At 40.1% G+C, this 15127-nt stretch overlaps 1 protein-coding gene across 1 annotated transcript in view; it reads left to right on the plus strand.

Moving 5' to 3' along the window:
• AFF2 (AF4/FMR2 family, member 2) overlaps window positions 1-15127 on the plus strand; it is a 559120-nt gene that overhangs the window by 12737 nt on the left and 531256 nt on the right. The window contains exon 3 of the mRNA XM_006869732.1: window positions 6774-7634. Coding sequence (XP_006869794.1) covers window positions 6774-7634 — 861 coding nt within the window. The remainder of the gene's footprint in view (window positions 1-6773; window positions 7635-15127) is intronic.

A 15127-nucleotide genomic window follows, 5' to 3' on the forward strand; every position in this document is an offset into this window, starting at 1 on the left:
CAAAGTTATTTTTAGATGCTAGTGTATTTTGAGTTGGCAGTTGAAAATAAAAACCTATTATCAACATTGTCAGGAGTTTTTTTTAAAAAGCCATCTGTCTTGGTGTTAAAAGGGTACACCAAGTAGAGACACAGATGGGAACATCTGGTTTAAGACAGGGCCAGGCCTATTGTGTGATTAGTAGCATATTGTCTTTGTGCTTTCTGATGAGAAGGGACCCTTTTTGGGGGGGTGGTGGTCAAGACCATGAAGGAAAAGAACAGTTGTGGCTTAAGAATTATTTTCCTTTTACTCTTGCTCTGATGGTCAGTTATCATCTTGTGCTTTGTGTATGTTCAGGTCACGGGGGGTTATGCCTCTCTCTCCCTATATTAGGATCCTAGAACTGATGTGCCTCTCCAGTGGTGTTCTGGACCAGGAGTGGTGTGTATCCAGACATCCCAGTGACCACAGAAGTTCTAGAGCTGGCTCCTAGTCCCCTGGTAGAGACTAGGACATCCCACAACTCTTCCCTAGGGTGGGAGTGAGGATGCTTATCAAATTAAAAATAAAAATTCCCGGTGGTGAATCAGGGCTTGCAGAAAAAGTCTTGCCATTCTAAAGAAACATGACCTGGTCACGTGGCCCATAGTGTCCGTGCTTCACAAACTAGCCATGGGCATCAGTCGTTAGGATTCTGATCGCATCGCCCACTGCCTTTTCCTGGCAGAAAGAAGAATTGATGCTCTCTCATGTTTCTGGCGGATTTTCTTTCACTTCCTTGCTTTTCCTCTACCACTTCTGGAATGGAATGAATGTTCACCACCCCCAGATTTGATGGCTGGTGGGAAGCTTTCTGTGGGACTGCTATTGCAACTTATAACTTTTAATATGTTTGTACTGTGCATCTGAGAAGGAAGATGTCTTCGAAAGTAATTCAACAATCTGAAGTCTGGTGACTTGTCTAGAGTCCTCTGACTTGATGTCAGAGAGTGAATGAGAGTTGTGTGGCAAGACTGGGTGAGGTGAGGAACTGGCATATACCAAATGCCTACTGTGTAGCAGGCATTGTGTGATGGGGTTCATATGCTCATTTAGTCCTTCCATGAGGACTGTGAGGTTCAGTGAGGTGAGGTGGCTTGTTTGTAGCTTCATAGCCTAGTGATCTGTGAATACTGGTATTGAATCCAGTTCTGTGTGATTCCTTACAGGAAGCTGTTTATTCTCTAACAGGAAGTCAGAATACTTGAGAAGCTAACCTACTGGGTGACTTTTGGGAAGAGATTTCGTTTCTCTGAACCATAGTTTCCTCCTCGCCAAAGTGAAAAATACTGTGATCATGAACTTAGGGAGCCCTGGTGGTGCTGTGAGTTAAGCATTAGGCTGCTAACCTCGTGGTTGGCAATTCTAACCCACCAGCCATTCTGCATGAGAAAGATGAGGCTGTCTGCTCCTATAAAGATTTACAGTCTTAGAAACTTTATCTACACTTGAAATCCTAAGAAACATTTGACAGCTCTTTACAGCTCAACAGGAATGAGGAAACTGAGGCACAGATAAATTCAAGGTCACAAGGCTGATGGCGGACAGATTGTAGCCAGAGCTGCTTGTCTGACTCACATGGTTGTTATAAGAAACAAAATGTGAGGTATTTTTGTAATCATTATTATAATTAGATTAAAGAAAGGAATAGCAATTTCTGAGAGACATTAACTATAAAAATATTAGAATTGGTGGGTAGGGGAGGAAAACCACATAGCCAAAATCATATACTTTAGGCACAAGAAAACAAAAGAAAAAATGAACTTGAAAACTTAAATTATTTTGCAAGTTTTATTAAAAAGCTATACTATGGTATCCTAGTCTGCTAGGAAATTGGTCTTGGAATGAAATTATACTATTGATTTGTAGAGAGCATTAGAAGCAAACTGAGAGACACTTGCATTTCCTAAAGTAATGAGAGGCAAAAAACAAAAAACAAAAAAACAAAAACTGAAATGAGGGAGTGCTGTTAGTCATGAGCCACAAACCAGACCTGGAATTTATGTCTGAAAATACTGGGAAAATGCATTTCCTTGATGATGGAGAACTTGTGATTACTTAGAAAATAATGACTACAGGGGTTACATTTAAAGAACCAACCAATTATCTAGAACGGGAAGTAAAGAATTGGTGAAATTGAAGGAAGCCTATAATTGATTGTAATGGCTAAATTTCATTTTTGCCATGTTGATAATGTTCAATCAAGATTGCCAAGAATACCTTGCTACTTAATAGTATTACTTAGACTCTTGAGGGCAAAACAGACCATTTTGTGTGAATCAGAAGTTGCTATGGTTTATAATGAGAGTACATTGTGTAGGTATGCGTAAATGTATTTCAGGCTCCAGCTAATCCCATATCTACATCTTGAGAAATTTAAAAACTGCTTAACAATTACCCACCTCCCGTGATGGAAAGGCAGTGAGTTGACTCTAGCAACCAGGTCTGGGTTGTTAATTATTTGGGGATTGTTGAATTAGGCTGTGTGTCTTTCTGTCCTCCATGCTTCATCCTGCTTCTTGAGTGTTTTGAATTTGAGTTTGTCTTAAGGAGGACCATGGTAATTCCTACTTGTAGCCACTGCATGTCTGTTGTGGAAGACATACGGCTCTTCTTTCAATCAGCAACTTTCAGAGTTCAGCAACTTTTTCAGTTCAAGTGAACTCAACCTTGAACTGTCTGCTATGAGGCAGTTTGTCTAAGGGAGATGACACCTCTCCATCCCTCCAGGTCATTGCTGCTCCACCCCTATGTCATGAGGGCACTCAGAGACTTGTCATCTGTATCTTAGTAGCGCCTTAGCTTCACATTCAGACACGTCTTCACCTTCAATGCTTGCAATGCAATACTCTTGCTTTGTGGTCATCATGAGGAAAAGCCAAGGGAAAAACATCTTTGTATCTATTGTAAAATTGGTGAGAAAACAGTATTAATTTATTTTGCTTAAAGGTTCTTGTAAACAATTAAATTTGAGGAATTCCTTTTAAATTTTTAGTATTGGGCAATCATTTTTCTTACTTAATGAATCAGGATATACTTAATTTCATCAGACAAAGAGAATTCTGAAACTCAAGAGCTTTCCCTTTTGGCCTTAGCTACAAGAAAGCTCAAAGTTCAATTTAATGTTCAATCATAGTAACCCAGTTAGCTTAACTTTTATTTGTTGTACTTTTTACTCTAAGCTATTACAAATGTATACACATGCACACAGGGTTGGAATTGTAATTTGGTTCTGTTCAATTCAGCAACTATTTATTGAGTTACCTAAGCCCTGGTGATTTAGTAGGCTGCGCATGGGGTGCTGCTAACAAGATCAGTAGTTTGAATCCACCAAGTGGCTGGTGAAAGATGAGGCTGTCTGCTCCTATAAAGACTGGCAGTCTCAGAAACTCTAAGGAGCAGTTCTACACTATCTTATAAGGTCAGTATGAGTCCAGAACGTCTAGATGGCAGTAGGTTTGCTTCTCAGTTTTAATGTACATCAGACATAGTAGTAAGTCTTTGGGCTATAAAGAAGAATAAAAGATAGGCACCACCCTTTAAGATCTTATAGTTAATATGCAGAGGAAAAAAATCAGAACTCTACTATGAACTGTAGTATAAACTATGTGTTGTTCTTAGGTAGCAATCAGCTGGCTCTGACTCATAGTGACCCTGTATAGGGTTTCTGAAGTTGTAAATCATTGAGTAGAAAGCCTCATCTTTCCTGTGCAGGGCATCTGGTGTGTTTGAACTGTGAACCTTGTGGTTGGCAGTTCAGTGCTTATCTTACAACAGCACAACTATGTAATAGAAGGTTAATTTTCTGGAATTTGTCAGACAACTTGCAATTTTTCACTTGATTTTATTCATATAGACACAGCTGTAGACATTGGCAAGTTTATAAATTCTTTCAATTTCAAGCATATTTTAAAGCCTAGAGGCAGGAAAAAAAAAAAAAATCTAAGCATGCATCAGAACCTCAGTTCATCATAACAGTAAACGTGAATGAAGAATCCTGAACACCTAACCAAGGTTCTTTCCAGTGAGGCTAAGAGAAACCTGTCCCTCCAGTTTACTCCTTCAATAGGAACAAGGCTATGGCTAGTTTGCTTGTAAGCAACTGGGCCTTGAGGTCTTGGGCCCGGTGGAAGTTGCCTGGAGAAAGAACAAGCCAGATAGCAAGATGGTGGGGTTTCAAGTGGAAAATGAAATGGTGGTACTTCCCCCAGTTAAGACAAACCCTTGGAGGTAGCCAGATATCAGTGTTCTTGAGTCAGACATCTGGCCAAGGGTGCAAACTGTTTGAGGGGCCAGAACCACCTTGAAAGTATTAGAAGCTTATGTCACACTCCGACTGAGCCCTCCATACAATGGGCTCTCCTTGTTTTACATTTAAGGATTGAACAGAGAGACTTCCATTGACTGCTACCCAAATGGTTCATTGTGCAACTCAGTTTTCGGGAGCCTGTTAGGTACAAAGAATTGATTCTTGCCTTAGATAAAATGTGAATTCTGTCATTAAAAATGATAAACCTAGGGACCTTTAGCAAATAAAAGTGATTTCTCCCCATCTATGTTTATTAAATATGTCTTCCAGATGTGCTTATGAAAATGGCGTGATTATTCAGCTGAGGAGTATATGGAATGTTAATTGTTTAATCATGGCTTCAACACCAAGGTTGCATATAATATAAGATAAGGTGTTCTTGCAAATAAACTCTAATTGGCATACATATATTTGATCTCTAACATTTCCCACCACCACAGAATTCCCTTAAGTGTCTATGTGCCTAATTAGCATACCTTTCCTTAGTTTTGAAATACATGTTTCTCTCATAACTGCCCTCATTTCTTTGTAGCATCTTCTATGATTGATCTTGAGATAGGAGTTTAATACTTGATACAGCATATGGAGAGCATGGTTATCATGAGGCCAGGGGTTCTGGTTTGATTCTGTCTGATTCCTTCCTGGTACTCTCTACTGGCTCCTCTTCTCCTACTCTCTTAAATGTTGATGTACTCCTGAGTTCTCTCCAGAACCTGAGCTTCTCATCTACATTTTCTTTCCCTGGGTGATTCCATCCATTTCCAGCACCTCACCCTCCATCCATCTGCACACTGATCACATCCCATCTTCCTATACAGAGAACAACACACAGCCTTACAACTGAAGTTTAGATACCAGACTGGGATAGGTATATTTCCTGAGGACACCAGGAGACTAAGATATGGTAAGACTAGGCGATGAAATACATTAGATGTTCCATATCTGTCTTCCTTGGAGAATGTATAAGCATCAAAGTTGTACTCCCTGCTGTGTATGGAGAGAATGCTTATGGATCCAGGGACATGAAGACCACTTAGGATAGGTGTATTCCCCATCCATTGGCTCTGCTGCCACATGGATCCTTAGGTGCTGGTAGCCTTCTTTCATTGTCACATCTTGAGTCAAGATACTGCAACTGAGGCACAGAGAAATCCTTTACCCTTCTGAATTCAGCAACTTGTTTGGATAACATCTTTGGCATGGAGAGTAGATATATAACTCACTTTCCAAGATAAAAACTGAGCTTTCATCAGAGTAGTTTCCAAGTATACAGCTGCCTACCATTTTTTAGTTATTAAGCTGTACTTTCTATATTGCAAAACTCAGGCAGGAGCTCAATTAAAAAAAAAAAAATCACAACCATTTTAATAGGATTAGTAGATCCTACAGGGAATGAAAGGATCCCTGGTAGTGTGTATTGGTTAAGTGCATGGCTGCTCAAACCCAAGAGAAAGATGTGACAATCTGCTTCTGATAAAATTACAGCCCTGAAAACCCTAAGGGGTCATTCTACTCTGTCCTATAGGGTTGCTATGAGTTGGAATTGCCTGCAGTGGGTTTCTTTTTTTGGTGGGACAGGGAATGAGGAAGCTGGTATGTTGATGGTATGTAGAAAAATTTCATTGCCTCTAAATCTACATATTAAGCCAATATCACTTTGCAAATCTGACTTTGTCTTTGTTTACTGAAACAGTAGCTTAAATTCTTGAATATATTTTTTTCAATCAAGAGAGCTTGAGTCACCGTTGATGAACAAATGCACCATTTCTGAGTAAACGAGTATGAATCATGAACATGTAAACACAATCGCCCCCAGAATGTGCAGGTGGATACAAATAATTTATATGGTTCTTTGATTAAAAGAGATTACTTAGATTCATCTTAGTCATAAATTAGCTCATTAAATGTTGTTTAATCCCATATCTTTTCTAAACTTAGTGTAGGTGTGACAATGCAATGTAACAGACTTTCTTATTCAATGGGCAAAGCCTTTTGCATGGCATGATGTTGTTCCAAGAACTGATGAATCAAGAACATATATAAATTGGGCATTCCATTATAATACTAGTCATCAGGAAGCACATATTACTCATCAGGATGTAGAATGTAACAGTTCTGCTCATCTGACATCATATAAATTATTTAACCAACAAAATTCATAAGCAACATAATTGGAAAACTTTTTTCAAATGAGCATGTTTAAGGACAGGCTATGGAAGATACAAACTTCAATCACATCTGCTCGTTCCAAAGAGCCTCTTTCAATAATGCTTTTGATATTTTTTCCTTACATAGCACATAGTATGAAATTATATGACAGTCTGACAATTTTAAAGAACACTATATGCTAATCTACTTAGGGCATCTGTTTGAAACATTAACATTAGGAAACACAAACCTATTCATTGTCTCTCCTCCCACCCCCATCTTTTTGTTATTTTAGACAAACAAAGGTGATGCACTTGCCAGCCGAGTCCAGAACACGCTGGGGAACTATGATGAAATGAAGGATTTGCTAACTAACCATTCTAATCAGAACCATCTAGTGGGAATCCCAAAGAATTCTGTGTCCCAGACTCCCATCAACAAAAATGAACCAAGCTTTTTTCCAGAACAAAAGAACCGAATGATCTCACCTCACCAGGATAATACCCACTCCTCAACACCAATGCCTCCACCTTCTGTTGTGATACTGAATTCAACTCTAATACACAGCAACAGAAAATCTAAGGGTGACTGGTCACGAGACAGCCCTAACCCCAACACTATACCAGCAAGCCAGGCCAGTAACCAGCCAAGCAAGATGCAAACCTCTCTACAGGACCAGCCCCAAGCCAGACTGGAAGATTTCTTTGTCTACCCAGCTGAACAGCCCCAGATTGGAGCAGCTGAAGAGTCAAACCCATCGAGAAAGGAAGACAGTAATCCCAAATCCAATGGAGAGGAGACTTTCAAAGAAATCTTTCAATCCAACTCACCAGGAGAATCCGAATTTACAGTGCAAGCGCCTGGGTCTCCCCTAGTTGCCTCATCTTTATTAGCACCCAGCAGTGGCCTTTCAGCTCAAAACTTCACACCAGGACTTTACTGCAAACCAAGCATGGGACAGCAAAAGCCAACTGCATATGTACGACCCATGGATGGCCAGGACCAGGCACCGGACATCTCACCAACACTGAAGCCTTCCATTGAATTTGAGAACAGTTTTGGGAATCTGTCTTTTGGGTCACTCTTAGATGGAAAGCCCAGTGCAGCCAGTACAAAGACAAAACTGCCAAAGTTCACGATTCTTCAAACAAATGAAGTAAGTAATTTTAAATGTTTTGTTTTTCTGTTTTGTTTTTGGTTTTGGTTTTGAATTCACTGCTCTAACTTCTCTAAGCAAGCATTCACAAACAGCTTGTTTACCTTATTGAACCATATCTGAGACTCTTCAAGGTCTGGTTCTTGATCCTCCCTTACTGTGACATGACTGATTAACACTCAACAAATAATGCAGAATGACCAAAGACAAGGTCAATCTCCATGAATGGAAATTTGGATGTATAAAGTAGCTTCAAAAAATGATTTGTGGTACTCTTATGTACAAATTAATACACTTTTCGATTCTAATTTGTGCTAAGTATGAGTTTCATGAAAAGATTGAGCCATCCGTAGGCCTTCATTAGCTAATGGTATAGTATAGACATATAAAGCAGAAGTTCCTTAAAGTTCAAGAACATACAACTGTAATTTGCTGGAACCAGAAGTGGAAGGTAGTCTTTAAGGATCTGACTTTCTCAAGTATTTGCAGGGCTATGTCTTGCCAAGATTTTAGATTGTCTTCTCTATTCTCCAATCTTCCATTCTATAGCACCGTCTTTCACAAGCATAGGCAAAAACCTCTTATGTACATAGCCCCTGACCCCTTCTTTCAAAACAAGAGGCATTATGCTCAACCAACATCTAAAGGTCCTACTTCTCTTAATATTCATTGCCTTATAAAAGAGAAGCTTGGAGGGACCAAAGCCTCTCCCAAAAGAATGAATCATTAACAGTTGGATTCTGGGCCTGGTGGCCATTAAGTGGGGAACATGTATGGTGCTGCCCCTTAGATACCACCACGTAAGCAGCTGCCTATTGTATATCAGGAACTTTATTGGAAGAAGCTACTGTCTTTAGATTGGGACCTCTTACTGGTTGATTAAAGGCTTGGGAAGACACAGAGGAAGAAAGTACTTGAAATTCTTGCTCAGTAGGAGTCTGAATTGTTGCTGATTCCAACTCAGAGATTTCAGAGGACAGTGGGAACTCAAAGAAAGGGGAGACTGGGGCTGTTGGTTGTATTTTCTGAACATATGCTTTTAATATTTTTTCCCTTTGTTAGGCAACTTTGGTTTTTGTATCATTATTCATCAAGTCTTGTCAAGTTTCCTTCCTAAGGATCTCTCAAGTCTGTCACTTCTCCATCTTCACTGCCTCAAGCCTTTCTGTCCTGGACTGCTGTGGCAGTCCCTCCTCACTGGTCTCCCTCCCTCAAGTCTCACATTCCTTCCAACCCATCCTCCATATAGGCACATTGAACTGGCAGAGCTGATCATGTCACTTTCTTCTTTTAAGTCTTTGCTGCCTTCTTATAACGTCCAAGGAAAAGTTCAAATGTCCAGCATATAAACATCTTTCCTTCTGGTTTCATTCTCCCTTTCCAGTCTCATGTCTCACCACTTCTACTTACGTGGATTCAATCCTAGACACATGGAATTCCCCATGACTTCCCAACATGGCATGCCTTATCACACTTCCTTGCTTTTGTGCCTGTTGTTCCCTCAGCCAGGAATGTCTTCCTTCCTTGTCTTCCTCCCCCTTGTCTTCCTGGTGAAACTGCTTCTCCACCATGTCTGCTCAGTTGTCACTTTCTCTATGAAAGCTTGCCTGGTTTAATTACCAACTGCTTCCTCTAGTGTCCTCTGTTGTTATGAAGTGCTGTTGAGTCAGTTCCAACCCATAGCGACCCTGTATAGGGTTTTTGCGAAGCAGCTGGTGAGCTTGAACTGCCAACCTTGCAATTCAAACGGCTTTGCAGTCTGGCACATTAACCCACAGCGCCACACCTTGACTGGCAACCTCTTTTGATGTTGTTGGCTGACATGTCTGTCTTCTCCACTAGACTGTGTGCTCCTTGAAGGCAAGGACCATACTTTCTGTAGCTCAAGTGCCTAGAAAAACTCCTGGCATGTAGTAGTTACTCAGTAAATGTTAAACGAATGCTTTTAAAAAATTGTTACTTTATAGACATTTCCAGCCACGACATTTCAAATAACATGAACAATGATAAATGATAGAAAAAAAAAAAAAAAAATCCATCCTTGATTGTCTTTCTTTCCTTGTAATTTGTCTATATCTTACTTTGCTCTCTTGCCACAGAATTATTTAGAAATCCCCATTTCAATGGGATAATGTAATGCAGGAGTTTGGTACTTTAAAAGCCATGAGATCTGCTGTGAAAGGGAGGTTGGGATGTCATTCTTGTTCCTCATTTTTTTCCCTGGGATCAGCTGTGCTGCCTTCTCAGGGCTGCTTTGCAAAGAGCATTACTCCAGAATGCCTTCTGCTAGTCCATTTCCATACCTCGCTAGTAGAGTGACAGATCACAGCCACAATGAATGAGATCCACTCCTGTTGACATTCACAAAACAGTTGACCCACATTTAGAAATGACTTTGTATTTCCCTGTGGTGGTCCAGCATACCAGCAAAAGATTCATTTTTTAGAGGGTCTGAGCTGCCACCAATTCTGGAGGTGCTTTATACAAGGAACACCTTAGGTGTGTGCAGCCTTTGAAGACAGTTTGTAGAGCCAAACAGGAATAATGGAAAAGCAAAATGAGTCAGGCGTAATAAAAGTAGGATAGGAAATTAATGAAGAGAGTTTTTCGTTAACAGTGTAGGTCTCAAGGAAGGATTTGAAAGAGAGATAGAGAGAAGCTTAGGGCCCTCAAGTCATGGACATATACAGGCTTCAAGGGTAGTATTGTTATTGTTGTTGTTATGAAGTGCCTTTTTAGTCAATTCTGACCCTATATAGAGTTTTAGCTACATGGCAGAGTAGTCCAACATGTCCATAATACAGAGTACTAGCTACATGGCAGATGATTCCAACATGTCCATATACTGACCCTGTATATAGTTTTGAACAGCCAACCTTGTGTTCAAACCTACCTTGCAGTCCAGTGCATTAACCCACAGTGCCACACCAGGACTCAAGGGTAGTGAGACAACCAAAAATAGAGGGAAAGGAAATGAGAGGTTAGACAGCCCAACAGAGAGCTTAGAAAGGGGTGGGTGAACATGCAGACTTAAATAGAGACAGGGTGGAACACAATGGGCATAAGACCCTAATGGAGTGTATATGGGGGAAATTCTGAGCAATTCTGATCAGTCAGTCACCCAATTCAATCAAGATACACTTTTCCAAAGTACTTCACATTAGAATTTAGTACCAGTTCCTGGTGCCAAGGTCCCAGGCGTTGGATTCTGGGTCCTTAGTCAGTGTGGCCATCTTCTGTGATTGGGAGCATTATTATCAAAAATGTTTATCCTTAGACAAATCCCTGTATTTCTGGGAGCATTCCCAGCTCTTTCCTTGAGTCTAGTGACAGAGGCAGACAGATGTGTTAGTAAGGTGCATTGTGAGTGGCTACTGGGAAACAGCATTCTAAAATATGCGTTTAAGTATGTTAGATTATGTGATTTGACCTTTCACAAGCCATTGAAATGTGCATTCATGTTTATTTATATGTTTACACATATATGTCTAGAAAAATAATTTTACTTATTTTTTATCCCTGCAACATTTCCTGGCATCTTAGCATTTCTCTCTGAATAATAACACTGCAAGTTTAACCAACTGTATTGCATGAGGCTAACTTTTCAATTGAGATGTTTTATTTAGACAAAGAACTCGTTTTCTTAGAAACTTGATGTTACAGAATTTAGTGCCATTCGAGAAACAACAAACATCCAAAGGATGGCTGTGTTCTGGGAAACTGCATTTGAAAGTACTAAAAGACCTATTCATATCAAGTAAAATCAGAAATGAATGTGTTAATAAATGTAGCTGTATACATGGCTACATATATAAAGAGAAACAGGGTCTTTTGTTTATTCTTACCTTAGGATAAAAATCTGCTGGTGTCAAGAGCCTTGGATTTTGGTGCAATTTGTTATTAGAATCGTTTGGCAAGTAAATAATCACATGCAAATGAAAGGATCAATGGCATGTATTAAGTGTCTCCATCCTCCTAAGTCAATAAGCTTTTAAAAGGACAATACTAATGTGTAGAGTGTCGTTGCCATAAAAGGGCCATTTGCTTTAGACGTTGCTCTTGACTGCCATCTAAGGCTATCAGCAGCTTCCATTTACTCAAAACTCGGAGCCCCCTGGAAAAGTTTAATGGAACCCATATGGATGATGGGATTGGGCTTTCACTTATTTTAGTGACTAGCTTTCTCAACCAGTTGAAAAATTATTGTACACATTTGTGTCTATGCCAGTTTTGTTGTCTGTCCTGTGCTGTGAACACTGCGGGGATATGGATAGGAAGCTCAGGTTCCTGTGCAAAAACTTCTGAGAACTCTCCATTCGTGTCCCGGGTATGCTTGTGCAGTTCCACAGAAAGGCAGTTTCTTCAAAAAACAGAGAATCATCCAGCTACTATGTGCAACCCAGTTTTCACTTGAAATATTTTCCCATTATTCATGTATTTTTTTTTCTTAATTCTTATGAAAATAAAATACTATTCAGCCCAAGACTATCAATGGCCTAGTTTCAAAACCACCAGGAATGTTGTTAGGAGGGATCCATTCCTGGAGAGGGACATCATGCTTGGGAAAGCGTACGGTCCATGAAAAACAGGAAGACTCCCAGTGGGATGGATAGATTGGCACAGTGGCAGCAGCAATGGGCTCAAGCGTAGCAACAATTGTGAGGTTGGTGCAGGACCAGTAGTATTCACAATGACGTGGTACTGACTCAATGGCACCTAACAACAACAGCAGGAATGAATTGAGACCCCTTGCCAGTTCCTCACCTGGTGTTGAAGTATGCCTTTTGACAAAGTCTTCCAACTGCTTGATCTGGTATTCCATTCATTTCCCATGCCAAACCTCTACATCTTTCCCCTAACTTTAGTGTCAACCTAAGCTAAAATGACACAAGAGAAAGATAAAGTTACCTGCTCCTGTAAATTTTTTCAGTCCCCAAAACTCTATGGGACAGTTCTTCCCTGTTCTACAGGGTCTCTATGAGACAGAATCGACTCGATGGCAGTGAGTAAGTTAAATGAAATGGCCCTGCATATCAGAGTACAAAGGGGGCAGCAAAGCTTGCCTTCTTGTGATGGCCATGTCAAAGATGCTAGAGGAAATTTTAATTAAAGTTGGCATCATTCAGTGATTAGCACAACTGTTGTGGGTAAGGGGAAGCAGACAGCGTGTTCTCACAGTAGTAGGGCTGGGGAAATTTTCACAGAGAGAGAACTTGAGATAGGTTTTGAGTTTGACTTTGAAGTCTGGGTGGGGTAACAGGAGGTCCAGAGTAATCTGGAGGGTCATTGCTGTGTGTGCATATTGATGAACGGGAAACTGACACATACAAATTGAGTTGAAAGAGTAGATTTTGATGATATGCTGGTTTGTCTGCAGCTGAAGGTTTGTAGGACCAAAGGGAGACAAGGCTCGGGAGAATTTAGGGCACCAGATTGTCAAATATCTGGAATGCTTAGACAATGTGAAGCTAGAATGAACTTGTAACCTCACTTTCTCTGTGGCTTCATGGGCATTCTAGGAATTCTCTTGAGCCAGTTGCTCTCATTGATTTAAGCAGTAATGCCTAAGCTATCGGGTTTGTTCTCAGCTTCCTTATATGAAAGTGCTTCTCATATTTTGCCCGGGAGACATCAGCTCTTCTTCAGCATGTTTTCCTAAGGCCCTTTCTAAAGCTGTCTCTCCATTTCCTCATTACCATTAGCCAACACCAGAAGAGATCTCAGCAGTGAGTTTGTAAATAAGATAACAAATGCCTGGTTTGGTTTCTTTGACTTTTGGCTCCTCCCTCTCCCCACAAGCTCCGCTCCAACTTTTTCTCATTTTTTCCAGTGCTCAATTTTTTTTCATTCATATCGTTTTCTTTTCTAAGGCTGTATGCAAGCGATTCTAACCATTAGCGTCCTAAAACAATGTCTGAAATGTCAACCTTCTGCTTTTTAAATGGATCAAAGCATTTTGTTTCTTATTTTAGAGCATGTATCTTGGAGTTTTGTGCACTTAAATTATTTGTAAGTTTTGTGTGTGTGTGTGTGTGTGTGTGTGTGTGTGTTTTCTCCAACTGGCTAAGTATTGCTATATGAAAAAAAAAAAAAAAAAACTTCAACTTTTATAAATGCATGCAAATTTAAGTTATTGTTATCAATGAAAGCATCACAATTTCTTTCTAATTTTAGTGATTGGTTCTGATACAGCTAAGAGTAAAACTTTTGCTATATGAGGGGGCTTTGAAAAATCCCATTATCTTTCAATTAAAGTCTTGCATTTTTGAAGTCCCCTTGTATGATGCAAAGCATAATCTGGACACAGAGTACCAAGATGTGAGTTCTGCTTCTGGCCTGAACTTGCTCTGTGAACTTGAGGTAGGGATTTTTACCCCTAGAGGCTTTTTCTCCGAATTCTTGGGTAATGGACCGCTAGCCAAAAAGTTTTCAGTTCAAATCCACCAAAAGGCACCTCACAAGAAAAGCCTGATTTCCTTCTAAAAATCAGTCATTAAAAATTTGAAGCCTAGTTCTAGTCTGAAACACATAGTGGTGCCATGAGTCAGAGTCAATTCAATGGCAGACTTCTAACCTGAGGAGATTAGACAAGCTCATTGGACAGGTTTCTCCCAATTCTAAATCTCGGAGGGAGTAGTGCTCCTTTGTGGTTCAACCCAAACCCACTGTGTCTGTAAACTAACTTCAGATACCATCTCCGAGGCCCATATCCCTCCAATCCTATCTGCTTTAGTACAGCCTGCCTATGCACATCTCTCACTTCTACCCTTCACAACAGTTTGGGAATTGTTAAGACTGGGTGTTACGTGCCAGCGAGTCAGTGCCGACTCATAGCGACCTTATGCACAACAGAACGAAAAAAAAATGCCTGGTCCTGGGCCAATCTCATTTTTCCAGTTCATCTCGTTGGGGGTCTTCCTCTTTTTCTCTGGCCTTCTATCTTACCAAACATGATATCCTTCTCCGGTGACTGATCCCTCCTGACAATATGTCCAAAGTTTGAGAAATGAAGTTTGGCCATCCTGGCCTCCAAGGAGCACTCTGGCTGCCCTTCTTCCAACACAGATCTGTTTGTACTTTTGGCAGCCCATGATGCTTTTAATATTCTCCTCCAACACCATAACTCAAAAGCTTCAGTTCTTCTGATCTTCCTTAATTTACTGTCCAACTTTTTCATGCATATGAGGTTATTGAAAATACCATGGCTTGAGTCCTCAAGCTGACATCTTTACTCTTCAACACTTTAAAAGGTCTTGTACTGCAGATTAGCTTAATGCAATACATTGTTTGATTTCTTGACTGCAGTTTTTCATGAGTGTTGATGGTTGATCCAAGAAGAATGAAGTCCTTGACAACTTCAGTCTTTTCTCCTTTGATACTAATGTTGTTTATTGGTCTAGTAGTGAGGATTTTTGTTTTCTTTACATTGAGATGCAATCCATACTGAAGGCTGTGCTCTTTGATCTTTATCAATAAATATTTTAAGTCCTCTT

This window comes from Chrysochloris asiatica, unplaced genomic scaffold (genome assembly GCF_000296735.1).
Source record: "Chrysochloris asiatica unplaced genomic scaffold, ChrAsi1.0 scaffold00134, whole genome shotgun sequence".
Taxonomy (NCBI): domain Eukaryota; kingdom Metazoa; phylum Chordata; class Mammalia; order Afrosoricida; family Chrysochloridae; genus Chrysochloris; species Chrysochloris asiatica.